General features: G+C 44.5%; 1 protein-coding gene across 2 annotated transcripts in view; it reads left to right on the top strand.

Annotated features, from left to right (window-relative positions):
* LOC137535685 (disintegrin and metalloproteinase domain-containing protein 9-like) overlaps nucleotides 1–17,826 on the top strand; it is a 166,056-nt gene that overhangs the window by 77,314 nt on the left and 70,916 nt on the right. For both annotated transcript variants that reach the window (XM_068257550.1, XM_068257549.1), the window contains exon 12: nucleotides 11,676–11,847. In XM_068257550.1, coding sequence (XP_068113651.1) covers nucleotides 11,676–11,847 — 172 coding nt within the window. The remainder of the gene's footprint in view (nucleotides 1–11,675; nucleotides 11,848–17,826) is intronic.

Here is a 17,826-nt window from a genome sequence, read left to right as displayed (position 1 = left end):
TCCAGATACTTACAAAGGCAGATATATGATTTTCAAACCCAACTAGACACTATACTGGGCCAGGACATAGAAAAGGCCATAAGATGGACAGGAGCCTTGGCCTACGAGCAACTCAACAAGCCGAACCATTGGTTGGCTAGGAGGCTAAGGAATAAGCAAGTGTCTAACAAAATTATTAAAATTAGGGATAAGACGGGTAAGACGACCTCGAATCCAGATAGGATATACGAAACATTTTTAGATTTTTATCAAAACCTATATAAGGACGACAACCCAAACATAGCTTCTGAACAAAAAGAGAAATTTTTAAAAGAAAACATAGGCATTAAGCTTACCCAAGATACAGCAAAAACCCTCAACACTCCGATAACTGGAGAAGAACTGCATGAGGCTATAAAAAGGCTCAAGAGGGCTAAGGCCCCCGGCCCAGATGGGTTTCCATCTATGTATTATAAAAAATTTGAGGATGTACTCTCCCCCTACTTATTAAAATTCTTTAATTCCCTACTAAAAGGTAAGACCCCCCCGCAAGAATTCTTAGCTTCGGCTATTTGTATTATCCATAAACCACCCAGAGACCCCCTATCCCCGAAAAATTACAGGCCCATTTCTCTCCTCGGTATAGATTACAAACTTTTCACCTCTATTCTTGCTGTTCGGCTAAATTCAGTCCTACCTGCGTTGATACACAAAGACCAGGTGGGATTTATACCTCAAAGGCAGGCCCCGGATAACATTCGAAAAGTCCTGGATATCCAACATCATTGTTTAAAATCTTCCCAAAGCCTAACACTTTTATCACTAGACATGGAAAAAGCCTTCGATAAAATTAAATGGCCATACATGATGTCTGTCCTCCAGAGATTCGGGTTTTTTGGTGAATACATTAACGCAATAAAAATTTTATACTCCTCCCCTTACGCATACTTAAAATTACCATCCCATTCTCAAACAAGATTCCCCATCTGTAGGGGCACGAGGCAGGGATGCCCTTTATCCCCGGGTATTTTTGCATTGGTTATTGAGCCATTGGCTACCAAAATACGAACATCATCTGAGATCCTTGGAATTCAAATAGGTAAACGACAATGCAAACTAAATTTATTTGCCGACGATATATTATTGACCCTCTCATCACCACATACCTCCATCCCAAATCTGTTTAAAGTTATCCAGGACTTTTCTATCTTTTCTGGGTTTCAGCTCAATAGGGACAAGTCTGAGATCATGATTTCCAATATGTCAACTAGGACTGCTAAGAACCTAGCAGACTCTTTAGGTCTACAACATCAATCCAAATATATAAGATACCTCGGAATAAACTTATCTCTAAACCCCAATCACTTATATGATGTTAATTACCCCCCATTATATAGAAAGCTTTCAGCGGATCTGGATTCCTGGTCGAAACTGCCCTTGTCTTTAATTGGTAAAGCCCACTCAGTCAAGATGACCCTCTTCCCAAGACTTTTATATCTTTTTAGAGTTCTTCCTATTACAATTAAACGCTCCCATGTACTAGAACTCCAAAAAAGGATCCATAAGTTCATATGGGCCAACAAAAAAGCCAGGATAAGCTACTCCACACTAGCAAGGACAAAGGATAGAGGAGGCCTCAAACTACCCGTCCTTATGACATATTTTAAAGCTGCCAGACTCTCCCAATTAGTCTTAGTAAACTCGGGGAGCATGGCACCCCTCTGGGTTGACATCGAATCCCGGCTTATACACCCACTTACTACACAGGGCGTAATGTGGGCAACAAAAATTCCAATGAAAAAGATTTATGAACTATCTCCAGTGTTTGGTTCGGCCATCAAACTATGGCTAAACCTCAGATTTGTCTATAAGCTTCAATCCCAGCCCACTCTTATGTCCACTATTATCGGAAACCCAGATTTTCCACCAGGTTGGAACGCCTCACTTTTCTCCTGGTGGTCATCAAAGGGTCTCACCAGATTAGGTAAATTTACTTCGGCCTTCCACCTAACCTCACTCAGACAATTCTTGAGTGAAAAAAGAAATACCGCGCCACGAACTCCCTAGGGCATATCAAATATTTGATTATATTGACAAACTCCAAACAACCAAAGAAATATGCCTATATTCACTCTTTGAGACAAGATGCAGAAATGGACCATTGAACAAGGGTCTCATATCTGACTTTTACTTTATGCTATCTAGAGACGATCCCGAGGAGAAATATAAGTACCAGTTGGACTGGGAACGGGAAACTGGCAAGGAAATGTCGGCAAGCAAGTGGGGCCATTGTTGCACCACCATGTTAAAACATAGTTTGTTTTACTCCTCCGTGGAAACGTCATTAAAATTGTTACATCGCACATATTTCACTCCAGCGAGAGTACATGCATTTTGTCCAGATCAGAGTGAGATGTGCCCCAGGAGATGTGGACAGAAAGGTACCATGTGGCACATGTGGTGGCAATGCCCAGTGGTAAGATCGTTTTGGAATACCGTCTGGAGACGGACTTCTCTTATACTTAACGCCAATATCCCTTTTGATCCTACGGTTGCCCTACTAGGAAATAAACCCTATAAAATTACCCAGACCTCCAATAAATTACTACACCATATAATGGCCCTAGGAAGGAGACAAATCGCCCATAGCTGGAAGTCCCCAACACTCAATGCCCAATCGGTATTCACAAAACTTAATGAGGCCATGCTCTCAGAGCACATCTTAGCAAAAGTTCATGATAGAATTGATTCTTTCTTTGCTACTTGGGCCCCATGGATTGAGTTCCAGGACAATGAAGGACTAAACTATACTCTTCATGTGTATTGACCACTTAGACCCTCCCTGGTGTTGATGCGTCAAATCTTTAAATAATAGTTGCTAAAGATATGTTGGATTGAGGAGAGAAAGGACATCTTTGTTATAGATTTTATATGTTCAAATAGCTATTATCTATTAGGGGCTCTCCCTCCCTCAAGGGAGACCTTTCCCCCCCCCCCTCCAGTACCCATCCCCTCTCCCTCCCCTTGTACCCTCTACACATCTCCCTTGTCCCAAACCCCCCCCCCCCCCCATCTCCGTTTCCCTTCTCCCCCCTCCTCTTTTCTCCCTATCTCTGTCCCATTGGCATGATGTGGCACCCCCACTCATGGGATAGACTCACCCCTTTCCACCCCCTCTCCCCTTCATCCCCCCTCCCCCTTCCCTAATAAAACATTAGAAAAATTTGGATGTTTAAATATATTTGACTATAATGTTACTATTGTAAAATAGGTAAGATTTTGAGTTAAAACATTTTCTTTTTTTGTATGATATGCCAACCTCGGTTGGAATGCCTATATTATCACTGTTTCAAGTTTTGACATTCCCCCAAGGGGGACTTGATATGTGATTTGTATAAGATGTCAATGTGAACTTATCTATTATATAATAAACACCCTTGAAACGAGAACAAGAAACTCGATCGAGGGCTGAAGCGACAGCAAGACAGGCTTAAACTGAAGCTATGAAAACCCAAGGAAACCCTGCAGGAAGCAGATCTTTATACTGAGGTCATCCAATGGGAGCAGACATGCAGATTCCCACACAGGTGAATGATAATCAGTCACAAGCTGACAGCAGGGAAAGGCAGACAAAGCTATGCAGCTTGCATGTAAAGAGATGAGAACTACCTGAGCTGCAGCACTACTACTTCCAGCAATGCCTGCTGCAGCAGCGATCATTACAGTACCCCCGCCCTTAAAAGTGGATTCCAGACGCTTTTCAAAACTGAAATTCCCAACAAAACAGTCTGACTGATAATTCATGATGACCGGGACAGCCCGGCAAGACCGAATTCCAGAATCAGTCCCCACAAGACTGGACCCATCAGAACCAGAACCTACAGAACCATGCCCATCAGTACTACAAGCCCCAGTGTGACACCCATCAGAACCATGATTTCCAGAAGAAAGCCCTCCGAAACTCCCTGAGCGAAACCCACCGCCTTCCAGGAACCGTTCAAAAACGCCAAAGCCTTTGCAATGCCCACCGGGACTGTCTTTACCAACACAAAACCCACTGTTGAACCAGTCCAAGGCACCAGGACAAGTTTTCTCAGAGACCTCCCAGAACACCTTGAAGCTCCAAAGAGATCCCCATAGGTCAGAACGCCCTTTAGGCTCACATGGAGAACTATCAAGAACCCCTATGGAACCTAGGGCAATTCCCGAGTCAGGGCCACAAGGACAAACATCAATATCAGGGCTTTCAGGGACCAGAACCATCTCTGGGCATGCAGGCAGACTGGCAACATCAGAACATGTTCCTACTAAGGAAGCATCAGAGCACGCTAATACCTTAGACACACTTGGGCATTCTGGCACACAAAGAACATCTGGGCACACTGGCACAAGAGAAACCTCTGGGCATGTCAAGGAACTGTGAGCCTCAGGGTCAGCCAAGACAGGACCAAAACCAGGACTGGCCAAAAAAAAAATCATCATGACTAGACTTCGCAACTACTGGACTTTTACACGAGAATGCAGGATCAGACTTAGATGTCGCTGATTCCAGCAAAGTCAGTAACAAATCAGATTCAGGGGCACTAACAAGACAGGACAAATCTTCTGATGTATGCACTGAACCAGATAGGGACTCCACAACTACCTCTGGACTGGACAGAGACTCATCTAATACACTGGATTGGAGCTCATGAGGCGCTGCAGAACAAGTCAGTATTGCAGCAGCCCCCACTGAACTAGGCAAAACTGAGGAATTCCCTGGACAGGAAGGGGACTCTGGAACCTCTGCCACAGCGGCCAGAGAACCAGAATCTTTCAGGATACAGGGCTGGGTTTCAGGAACACTCATCAGACCGGACTGAAATTCTGAGATTTCTATTATTTTGACCAGAGAATCAGAATTATCCATGTTACAGGGCAAGACTTCTGAAACATTCAGAGGACAGGGCTGGAGTTCCTCGGCTGTTACAACACTGGAGAGGGACTCAACAACATTGGTTAAATCAGACTGTATACAGGGCAAGGTATCTAACACACTTGCTGACGAGGACAGTATTTCAATGGCTTCTGCTTTGCTGGGCAGAAATTCATCAAGTTTTATTAGAGCAGACTGTAATTCCAAAACAGCTGCTAGACAAGTGAATATTACTGCAACACCAACTGAGGTAAGCAGGGCCTCAGACTCCTCTGCTAGAGGGTCTGAAGTATCCAAAGTACTGGGTGAAGCATAAGACTCTGCGACCACAGCTTCACTGGACAGGATCACTGAACAGTCCATATTGCAGGGCAAAACCATGGAAGCACCTGCTGGACAGCATAATGATCCTGTGACCTGAGTTTCATTGGAGAGATCTACTGCACAATTCATGGTACAGGGCAAATTTATTGGAACATTTTCTGAACAAGGTAATAATTCTGCAATTTCAGGTTCACATAGCAGATGCTCTGAGCTATTCACGAAACTAGAGCGAGGTGTAGAAACAGGAAGATCAAGACACAATGTTTGCGCATCTGAATCACCATTCAATTGTAAAATTGGAAAATTCAGATGCTGGGGTTCTGAGGTTTCTGGACAGGATTGCTGGGACTCGGAAACTGATGTAGTGCATCTATTGGCATCTGCTGGATCAGACAGGAGTTGAACTTTATTAACACAGGTAATTTCTGCAGAAGTGTTTGCAGAGACAGGCAAGATTTTTCTGGTGTCTGTTTCACTGAACAAAGAGTCATGAGTACTGGCTAGGCTGGACTCGGAAGTCAGCAGGACCTCTGGATTCTCTGCTGAGAAATTTGCGCAGGGCAAGGTTAAGAATGTATCAGTGGCTTCTGTTTTACTGGTAAGTAACACTGAGTTATCCATGGTACAGGGTGGAATTGCAGGAACTTCAATTTCACACAAAAAGAGCTCCGAATCACCTGCTGAATCAGCCAAAGGTGCTGAAGCAGGCGGGTCAGAACGCCAAATTTGCGAATTCGGAGTCACATAAAAATCATCCAAAATCAGTTCCCACACATCAATCAATGGAGCCACAAAGTCATACTCACACACACCAGTTTTTATTAGGTTATAGGCCGACTTAATGCATGCATTCAATACTAATTCACTTTTTGCACTGTAAAATTGACAAAATGAACTTGAATCATTCTTCCATTCATTGACCAGAGCTTCCAGCTCTCCTTTCTCAAATGGAGGATTCCAAGCATACTTAACAGGCAGATCATGGTTTGCAGATATGATTGTAGCAGGGACATATATTGGGTTAATTAGCAGGTGATTGGCAGATTCCTTATTCCTAAGAATCTCCAATACCTCTAGCAAGTGCTGAACTGTAGTGTATGCAAACTTTCCTTGCTTCACAAATAAGTTGATTTGTTCAATACTCTGTAATATCTCCTCATAATCATACTCAGATAATTCTTTTAAACAAAAATCTTTATTTTCCCTAGCCAGGGAGGAAAGTTCATTAGTAGTTTCATAAGTCCATTTAACTCCCCTGAAAGACAATTGCATTTCATTATCTGTTAATGGCAGAATCTCATTATAGGTCTCAGTCGCTAAGGATAACGACTCTGCAGATCGGACACGTTTCTTAGAACGTTTGCGTTTTGCCTTAGACCCTGCTGTTTTTGGTGATTTATTCAAGGCTGCAGGAAAATTATCAGTAACACTTTCTGCTTGCTGAACATTTTTGCAAGCAATTGAAGGAGTAGCTGATTGGCCTGCTGCCAGGAGTTCATTAAGAGGAAAAGGCAATGGATCTATGCGCAACCAGTTATGGATCACAAACGCTAGAAATTCCAGCGGTCTCTCTTTCAAATCGGAATGATTGAGAACATCAAATGCCCACTGGAATAATTCCCCTTTAAACAAAATATAACTTAGTTGGAGTGCCCAGGTTGAAACAGAAGTCGCTTGGAGATCGGGATTGGCCAGGAACCTGGCACATTCAGAGAAAAACTCATTTTCTGTTTCAGAGTTAAGTTCTTCAAATTTCTTAAAGGAACAGGAACCATAATTAACAGTGTCATACTTTCTGGGAATCCCCCCCACAATGGGGATTGGTAATGGGGTTTTCATAATGTAAGGCTTGGTGGTGTATTCTCCACAGTCAGCATGCAACGCATGAGCTGATGTGGAGGAGGTACACACACTAGCACAAGGAAACAGGCTATCCCTAGTATAGTGGAGGGGAGGACTGACTCCAACAGGAGATTGTGGCGCACAGAGCCGGTGCAGATCTGACAGCCACAAACAATGCTTTCGCTATAACGTCTCAGCGCAAAGTAGCGCTGAGCGCACAAACCAGAACTGAGGAGATCAGGACAGGTAAACAGAATGAACGCTTGCTAAACTAGCCACTACTTAGTGACAGCAAGCGTCCACAATAACACAGACTGGAATGAGGCAGCCAATGCGTTGCGGCGATGGCGTGCCTCACAAAGACAGGACAGGATAGTCAGGAAATAGCAGGATCAAGATAGATGAACGTAACACAGACAAATATACAATAAGTATGTTTTCCTAGCGTATTACAATTACAGCTATCAATGAAACTATTTGTAACGTCTGACTAACATATGTATATATCGGCAATGAACCGATATATGACATAAGCAGGAACGCTGACTAGGACTGGAGTAATACAAGGAACAGGACTCAGAAGGATTCGCTATCTCTTCGCAGAGATGAACGCAATCCACAAACGGTAACAGAACAGGATTCAGAAGGATTCGTTATCTCTTCGCAGAGATGAACGCAATCCACAAACAGGACCAGGAACAGGATAACTAGCTCAGCACGGGTGCTCACGGTACGCGCAAACTACCAAAACGTGCTGGAAGGCTGACTAACTGAACACAGGAAATAAACAGTTCGTGTATCAGCGACACTGATGTATCAACGTAACACGAATACAAGGAAAATAATAAACGTGCTGGTATGCATATATATTGGCAATGAACCAATATATGATGCAAAACCAGCAAAGTATCTTTAGAACAAGAAACACGATCGAGGGCTGAAGCGACAGCAAGACAGGCTTAAACTGAAGCTATGAAAACCCAAGGAAACCCTGCAGGAAGCAGATCTTTATACTGAGGTCATCCAATGGGAGCAGACATGCAGATTCCCACACAGGTGAATGATAATCAGTCACAAGCTGACAGCAGGGAAAGGCAGACAAAGCTATGCAGCTTGCATGTAAAGAGATGAGAACTACCTGAGCTGCAGCACTACTACTTCCAGCAATGCCTGCTGCAGCAGCGATCATTACAGTTAGGTTGTAAATAACCGTTTCTTCCTTCTAGGATTAGCTAGTACCCGATTTCCTGTGCGAAATAAAAAACTTTAGTTCTCAATTGGACACAATCGAGATTGCATCATATATGGACCCAGTAACCTTTCGTTAAATGTCACCTTGTTCACAGTCTTTAAGCCGTCGGAAGCAGTGGTGCTCGTAATGGCCAAAAACTTCATTTCGCAAATTTCGCAAAGTTTTCCGCATCGTAAAACTTTCGCAGTAAACTTCGCGTAGTAATTTACGAAGTTACGGGTACAGCGTAGTTACGGCTACGATACTACGCGTGTAAACGAAATTGCGTAACGTAATTACGCATCACTTAACTAGCCAGTGCGCATGCGCATACTATATTTTAATGCGTACAATCAAGCTTATGATGCGTATAAACATACGCATTATACAGCGCATGCGCGTCGCTAACATAACATGTCTGCATGCGGAAATTTGTAAGCGTGCATCAATGCAAAATGACTAATATTGTCAGAGACGGGACATGGTCCTTCAGCACCTAAGGCTGAGACAGCAAAGTGCACCCCTCCATCCCTCCCATCCCAGCCGTCACACACTGATTGCTATTAGACTAAGAGGGCCACAGGGCGCCCAACCTCCCCAACACCTTAATATCTAATTATCTGGCTTGCAGTCACTGCTATGTATCCCCTTTTCTTATTTCTTTCTGCTTCAAACACAATTGGGAATGACAGCTGAATGAATTGTACGCCCCCTCCTACACTGCGCCCTGAGGCTGGAGCCTCTCCAGCCTCTGCCTCGGCCCGGCCCTGAATATTGTAATGAACCGTAATTTCGCGAAGTTACGAAGTCATACAAAATTACGATACATAATTACGGTCCACATGTAATTTATTACGCATCCTCCCGTAAATTTCGCATTCCGATTACGATGGAAAATGGCGAATTACGATGCGAAATTTCACGCATGCGAAATTTCAAAGCACCACTGGTCGGAAGTGACTATTCCCCGAACGGTGACTATAGCGTGTTGAATGTGATTGGGCTGGCTACCGTATTATGATAGCGGGAGTCTCTCTCCTCCCTACAGAACACGAGAGAGTGGTGGCAATGTATTTACCCGATTTCCAGGGTGAAATCGATAATTTTAATTTACCGATTGTATCGGGATTGTACATGTATGGGCACCTATAACCAATGTTAACCGTTTACTACGCACACAGTGAATTTTCCTCCAGCAGTCTCTAGTGCATGAGACAGTGGCCTAGTAATACGGGATTGGTGAGGGCTTGTCCCATTACATGTTGTCGGCAGCTGCGCGATCAATCTTCATTGTCAGTCTGTTCACCGTACTGCCTGCGTATGCTAACGGGAGCAGATTAGACGGGATTGGCACGCTCTGTCGCATTAACCTTCTTCCTCTGACGATCCAGCAACCGGTCTTCGTTGTCCGTCCGCACCTGTACTTCCTGCGTACACTAACGGGAGCGGATTCGACGCAATCACGGGGCTGGATTCTCACAAGCCCTAGCTGGAATTTTGAACATGCTTGAAATATAAGCTGTACCCCAAAAATAAACCCTAGTGGAAGTTAAAGAGGAAGAAGAGGCGGCCAGCAAGCGGGGACACAACGGTGCAGTGGTGACTGGGTAACGGTCCTGTCATACCAACACACAGCATGGTTATCGTGTGTGCAGGGATGACAGGGCGGGTGCCTGATCTGTACAGTAGCATTCCTTCAAATCCAGGAACAACACAGTACAAAGGAACAGAAAATGTTCTGCTGAGAGACACTTCCTGATAGAAATATAAGCCTTCCCCTGAAAATAAGCACTAGCACATCTTTTGGAGCAAAAATGAATACAAGACACTGTCTTATCTTTGGGGAAACACGGAATATGCTCAAATGGGCAAGGCCAGGCCTGGATTTACATCACAGGAGCCTATAGGCACAGATGTCCTGGCACCCTAGGCTTCACCCTTCACGACCCTATAAACCCACACCGAACCGCACTGCAAGCGTGCTGGCTGTCCCAGCTGTCACTTCTCCCTTACGTCTCTTGCCCAGCATAGGTAGCTACAGATGCCCCTTAATACTAAAGGTACCTCTGGCTACCTAATACTAAGTAGCTAGTGGAGCCCCCGACTGGAGGGAGATTTCATCTGTGGAATGCAGAGCGCAGGGTGAGTAACCTCTCATTTACACTTTGCATAGAGAAGGAGGCACTAGGGTAAGGGAATGAGCCGCCTTTCCATCATCAGGCGCCTGTAGGCATGTGCCTACAGTGCCTTATGGTAAATCCGGCCCTGGGCAAGGCTCTCTTTCCCCTAATGTGTTATTACTGCTGTGTAGAGTGGGTACATATTTTCCTCGTCTACATACAGAGCCTGATTTATACTTTTCCTACCCCTAGGTACAGCTATATAATTAGACTTAACAGGGCCTCCCTGCAAAATGCAAAAATAGTAGCATGGTGACTCCTTGGTCTCCGAACCCCACACTGGTCACGTGATCGAGAGACGGTGAATGGCAGCAGGAAAAAAATTACACATGCTCCTTGCACACGGTTTATGTAAACATATGTGTTTTTTCTTGCTAATTGGCTGCACTTGCCGTTGGGGAGAGGAAGTAGGAGGGGCCCATAAAGCCTCTTGGCCCCCCTGTAATGGCAGGGGTTGCAGGGGTGATTGCTACACCCATGCTTAGGTGAACTTTCAGTGGCGAGGAGCCCCTCCTTCCATGTGTAACATTTCTGTAAAGCAGTCTTCTCTTAAAGGATACCCGAGGTGACATGTGACATGATGAGATAGACATGTGTATGTACAGTGCCTAGCACACTAATAACTATGCTGTCTTCTTTTTTTTCTTTCTCTGCCTGAAAGAGTTAAATATCAGGTATGTAAGTGGCTGACTCAGTCCTGACTCAGACAGGAAGTGACTACAGTGTGACCCTCACTGATAAGAAATTCCAACTATAAAACACTTTCCTAGCAGAAAATGGCTTCTGAGATCAAGAAAGAGATAAAAGGGTAAATTTCTTATCATTGAAGGTCACACTGTAGTCACTTCCTGTCAGCCACTTACATACCTGATATTTAACTCTTTCAGGCAGAGAAATAAAAAAGGAACACAGCATAGTTATTTGTGTGCTAGACACTGTACATACACATGTCTATCTCATCGTGTCACATGTCACCTCGGGTATCCTTTAACAAATGAATAATAATAAGCAGCCACCTAACTTCTATGTCTGTCAGCCGCCCCCTTGGGCAGCAGACAATGGCACGGGCCTTTGTGGCCTTTCCTGAACTCTAGCCCTGTGTAGCCCATTGTTTTGTAATGGTCTGAATTTCCTAATGCTGGCGTATTAGGAGATACTTGTAATTAGCAATTTGTATCATGCTCCTTCCATTTTTTCTTTCTAGTGGTGGACAGAAATTCAGCAGCTGCAGCGCTGATGACTTTGAGTCGCTGATCACAAGAGGAGGCGGAGCCTGCCTGCGGAATCCTCCTGATCCAGGCCTGGTACTCAGCATTCCGGAGTGCGGTAATGGCCTTGTGGAGCATGGAGAGGAATGTGACTGTGGCTCAGTGACGGTAAGAGAGTGACTCCTCCCGCTTGCTGTTCTTTCAGTTAAAGCACACCTGTGAGAGCAGGGCCACCTTCAGAATGTTCTGGGCCCCATGCTGGGCAAATCTACTGGGCCCCGTAACTCCCCTGTGCCTTCACGTGTCAAATCACAATCTAATATGGTAGCTTGCAATGCTAGGTGTATTGTAGTGGCCAGAGGGGCCTCGTGCTGTAGCAGGCCTCCTCCACCTGCCATAATAGACTCACAAGGGGTGGGGCCACAGCATGATGGGATGGGGCCACACCACGATGAGGCAGAGACACAATGCTGTATTGCTGTGTGTCCTCCAGGTATAGGTGACATACAGTAGCTGGCATCAACAGCATTTCCCCACACAGCTCATGTGGCTGAAAGGGGCCACGTCGCAGTAGTGATTGACAGCTGGGGCCCATGTGTAACTGCCACTGCTTGGGCCCCAGAGACTGTCTTGTCTTGGGGCCCCATACAGCAGTACCTCTTGTACTGCTCTGAAGGCGGCCCTATGTGAGAGGGATATGGAAGCGGACATATTTATTTAATCTAAAACAATAAAAATTGCCTGCCTGTCCTATGCTCTGCCTGCCCACCCACCATTTTAAAGAGAACCCGAGGTGGGATTTACTTATGTTAGTGGGGCACAGAGGCTGGTTGTGCACACTAACACCAGCCTCTGTTGCCCCATGTTGTGCCTCCAGGACCCCCTGCCCGCCGATATACCCCCCGCAGTGCTGGCGACACACAGTGTGTCGCCAGCACAATGTTTACCTATGGCTGTCTGTTAGCGCCGCTCCCCCACCTCCTCTGTATCGCCGCTGATTGGAGGGAAGTGACGCGGGCGGGTAGCGCCGATACGGAGGAGGCGGGGGAGCGGCGCTAACAGACAGCCATAGGTAAATATTGTGCTGGCGACACGCTGCCGCTAGCACTGCGGGGGGTATAGCGTCGCGCAGGGGGGTCCTGGAGGCACACCATGGGGCAACAGAGTCTGGTGTTAGTGTGCACAACCAGCCTATGTGCCCCACTAACATAAGTAAATCCCACCTCGGGTTCTCCTTAAAACGGCCTGTTGGTCCCTCTTAACAGACACAGGATGTTTTAAAACGTCCCCAAACACACACACACGCTTACCCGTTGGAACCCGCACAGCTGCAATTGGTGCCTGTAAGCAAAGATCATGGCTACAGGGATTATAAGGACATTTTACACACTTAAAATTAAATAAATTAATACCTCCTTCCCCCCCCCCCCCCCCATAGTTACCAAAACAAAACACTTGTAAAAAAAAATTTAAAAAATGAATAAATAAATAAAAAATATAAATAGTTATGTTAGGGACACGCTTTTTTTTTTACTAAGTATGGAATGAGGGAATATTACTGTGATATTTTCATATGTGGGGTAATTAGTGATGGACGCAAAACTGAAAAAATGCACCTTTATTTCCAAATCAAATATTGGTGCCATGCATTGTGATAGGAACATCATTTAAATGTTGTAATAACCGGGACAAATGGGCAAATACAATATGTGGGTTTTATTCCCAGGTGCATGTTTTATTTTGAAACTATGAAGGCCAAATGTTTTGTTTCTATTTTTTCCTTATTATTCCTGGTAAAATGCATTTAGAATAAAATAATTCTTAGCATATTGTACCGCCCAAAGAAATTCAAATAGGTGGCGGAAAAAAACAAGTTATAGATCATTTTGCTGTGATAAGTAGTGTGACGCCGTCGATATGACATATCGAATGCGTCATAGAGTCACAAACTCCAGTTTCTTTGCAAACCAACCAAAATGACATTTGTTGGTTTTAAATCACTTTTTTCTCTCTCCTTCCTGGCTCTGCTTGCAAGCCCTGGCAGTTTTGTGTGAAATTTGTCACCTAGCATTTCTGGGAAGTTATATAGCCCCATCCATCACAGATAAGCCTGGCATAAATCTTAAAGCCCAAGTTTCTGGGAGAATGGTATCTCTAGCTTTCACATCTCCACACAGAGCTAGCAAATGCCCAGATCTTATCAGTTTCTCTCTGGAAGCAGCTGACCTACTGTGACCTCAGGAATCCCAATATCCATATTTCCTTCACATTTTCTTCATCATTCATGGCATAGCAAATCTCTATGCCCATGAAATCTGCACAGGTTGTGGGATTCCGCAGGACGCTGGTTCTGAGAGGTTTACGGACCAATCGGACTCCCAGATCTAGCGTAAGACTGTTTTAAAATAACCCTCTAATACCCCAGGGGTCTGATCCCCCAAGTTTGGTATCAACGTTCTTGATAAATTCTGACAAACCTAAAAATGTTACTAGATTTAACATAACCTGTATGGTTCGCAGATTAGCATACCTATCATGATTCAGGTATATTCCTGTGTCCATGAGAGGGGCGGGCATAACTCCTGTTCCAAAGAGGTGTGTGATCCACGCCCCCTAACCCCTCCTGCTGGAGTGGGGGTTATAACTACAGAGAGCCCAGAAAGCTCTGAAGTCCAAGTCCATCATCTGGAATCTTTGTCTATAACATCTGACAGGCCAGCAGGTCTCTGGCCGCATGGCAAAACCGCCATCTTGATCTTTCCTCCAAAGACTTGAGATTGCCGCATGGACTACCAATAACGGTATTTGAACTGTATATTAAGACATTCTGTTTCTTTTTCATCTCTACTCTCTTTCTATCAAATCAATCTGTTCTAAAGTAAGCTGTGTGTATGTAGTTTTAGAATAAAACTAACGATTTTTATCGTTCAGTCTTGTGCCTGTTCTGGTCATCTGATTGCTGCTATAACGAATCTGCCCTCTGAAGAGTCAGTCATACTACCGCATTGTTTTATTATTTGCTTATAAATTGTTGATTTGCTAGCTAGGTTGTAAATAACCATTTCTTCCTTCTAGGATTAGCTAGTACCAGATTTCCTGTGCGAAATCGATAACTTTTGTCTCTCGATTGTAAATACAATTCGAGATTGCATCATATATGGGCACCTCCAACCAATCTTAACCGTTTACTACGCACACAGTGAATTTGCCTCCAGCAGTCTCTAGTGCATGAGACCTGCATGGCAACAGTGGCCTAGTAATCCGGTATTGGTGGATAATTGTCCCATTACATATTGTCGTCAGCTGCGCGATCAATCCTTATTGTCAGTTTGTTCACTGTACTTCCTGCGTATGCTAACGGGAGCAGATTAGACGGGATTGGCACGCACTGTTGCCTTTCTTTCTCCCTCTGACGATCCAGCAACCGGTCTTCGTTGTCAGTCTGCACCCGTACTTCCTGCATACGCTAACGGGAGTAGATCTCGACGGGATCGCGGGGCTGGATTGTCACAAGTAGTAATAAAGTTATTGGCGTATGAAACATAGGAGCGCTGACAGGTGAAAATTGCTCTGGTCTGGGGTGAAGTGGGTAAAGTGAACCAGAGACAAAGCACCCTCATGTATTTACCATATACATCAGTGGGAACATTAGAGAAAACACCTACCCTACTCTCTGTTTCATTCCTCACTGCTCAGCCTGCTTGTTACAGCCCTGATAAAATCCCCGACTGAGCATTCAGTCTCGCTTGAGTCTGTCTTCTCTGATGTTTTTTCAAGCCCAAGACTGCCCCCTTGTGGCTCTGCTTTCCTGCTATGTATACTGGCAGCGTCACAGAGAGCTTGTTATGAGATGGGAGGAGCTGCTGGTGCTGAGGAAAATCGAAAAAATGTTTTTTTAAAATCTATATTTGTTAGTCATAAGAGGTTTTTAGAAATGGTGATTTCCTTTTGCACACAGCCCACTAAATAATATGCTTTTCTGATGATCTGTATTTTGCATGGAGTTTTAGTAAAAAAAAACACACAAAAAACGGCACACCAGAGCAGCACAAATACCAGGTATAGTATTTATTTAGTAAAATCTATCGGGGGATATGTTTATTTTGTGCCAAAGCGTTCATCTCTGGTTTCCTTTAAAGGACTTCCAATATGAGAGGGGTTAAACAGATGTTTCTCACCTGGGGCTTCCTCCAGTCTCAAACAGCCATCTCATTCCCTCACCGCAGCCTCGGTCCTCCTTGTGGTCCTGCTGGCCACCCGTAATGATCACGACCCCGCCCAGCAGGTCAACTCTTCTGCACCTGCGCAGGCATTCCTTCCCCTGCGCACAACTACTGCACAAGCGAAGTGCACCAGATGACGTGGGTGTTAGTGGAAGGGATGCCCGTGCATCCCCCCCCCCCCCCCCTCCAGTATTCCTTTAAGTCAATCGGCTCTTAGGGCTTCGCAAAAAAGGTTTCAGCGCTCACAGGATATAATATAGTAATCAACCTAGATGATACAAAACCACCTTGATAAAAAATCTACAATTATTTAAACACAAAGTCCGAGGTAAATTCAATTGGAGGTGCTGCAAGATAAACCAGGTTGTTCTGGTAACAGTCTTTATGGGAAAATAATCACGCGCTCCCCCTTCATCCACAATAGACACCCAATACAGTAAGGAAATGCAGGCCCCCTTGCGGGTACAGACTCACCAGATCCTAAGGTCACACGTGACCTAATTTCGCTTCCGGGGGTGTTGGCCCCCCCGTCGCCTCTCTGGCTGTCAGGTGTTCCCCCACGGCTGCTAGCGCTGCTGGACTCTGCTGGGCTCTGCTGGGCTCTCCTTTCTAGTCGCATATGATTGTGGAGATAAAAAATAAAAGAGAGAGGACCCGCCTCTACTAGTGCATTATCCTCTTTTATTTAAAAAAATGTTAAAAACAGACTTTGGCAACAATAGTTCAAAGCGGCGGGCTAGTGGATCACAATGTCTGTAAGCTGGGAGGAATCAGCTCCCGGGTGGCCGCCTCCCGCCGTCCAAACCGTTTTCCACGCCGCAACTTCAAAGAATAAAAAGACGCCAAGCCGGGGATCACGCAAGTGACACCACTCAGCTGTTGTTGATGGCGTACGCGTCACACGTTACGCATGTACGCGTTGACGTCACACAAGCCACGCCCTACGCGTTTCGCTGATAACAGCTCATCAGGGGCTAAACGATGTGACGTCCACGCTGCCCTATTTATATCCTAAAAAACTCCCGGCCACCATCCAGGAAGTGATTCTCCCCTCACAATCCAGTTCATTTCGTTGCTGCGGCAACACACAAACTACATATATAAATACAGCGCTGTCATAACCTCTCTATGCCAACCAATATATGCACCATTACAGCGCTGCATTCTCACAATAATGTTCCCACATTAATCTAAAACCCATAATCAAATGGAATACGATATATACATATAAACCATTTTTTTAAAAATAAAAATGAAAATAAAAATAATCATTCTTAAAGTCATAGTGCCATAGTATACAGCAACTCCCTATACCCTATTAAGAGAGACTGAACTAAAAGAAATAAATATATGGGAGATGTCTGTTACTTCTTAAAGTTATAGTATCGTTACAGACAGCAACCTCCCACATTTCATCAAAGGAGACTGAAAATGGGGGACCAACAATTTTTTCCACTTCCCTGTACTGCTGATTGAAGCCAGTTATAAACTGGAAATCAATACCTGTATTCTCCCTCACTCTCTTCTGTAGTGTCTGTTCTCTAGGTACATCTGCCACTCTTTTTCTTTCATTGAATACATAGTTCTGGTCATATCCTCGATAGTGTGCCAAGACATTTTGTAAACAATCATAGATGTAGACTAAGTCAACTTAAGATGTATGGTATTGAAAAACTAAAACCCTCCTGGAGGGGGTGCAATAGAATCCGTGAGTTGTCACGGTTGGAAACCAAATGGATATATGAATTAGATACGTTGGAGCCTAAAGGTATTAACATCGACATAGATATGAATTGCTTTTTAAACAACTCGTGAGGATGGTGATGATATTGTTATTCCCCCATTTTCAGTCTCCTTTGATGAAATGTGGGAGGTTGCTGTCTGTAACGATACTATAACTTTAAGAAGTAACAGACATCTCCCA

The sequence above is a fragment of the Hyperolius riggenbachi genome, chromosome 10 (assembly GCF_040937935.1).
Source record: "Hyperolius riggenbachi isolate aHypRig1 chromosome 10, aHypRig1.pri, whole genome shotgun sequence".
Taxonomy (NCBI): Eukaryota; Metazoa; Chordata; class Amphibia; order Anura; family Hyperoliidae; genus Hyperolius; species Hyperolius riggenbachi.
This window is presented reverse-complemented; position numbering and strand designations above follow the sequence as displayed.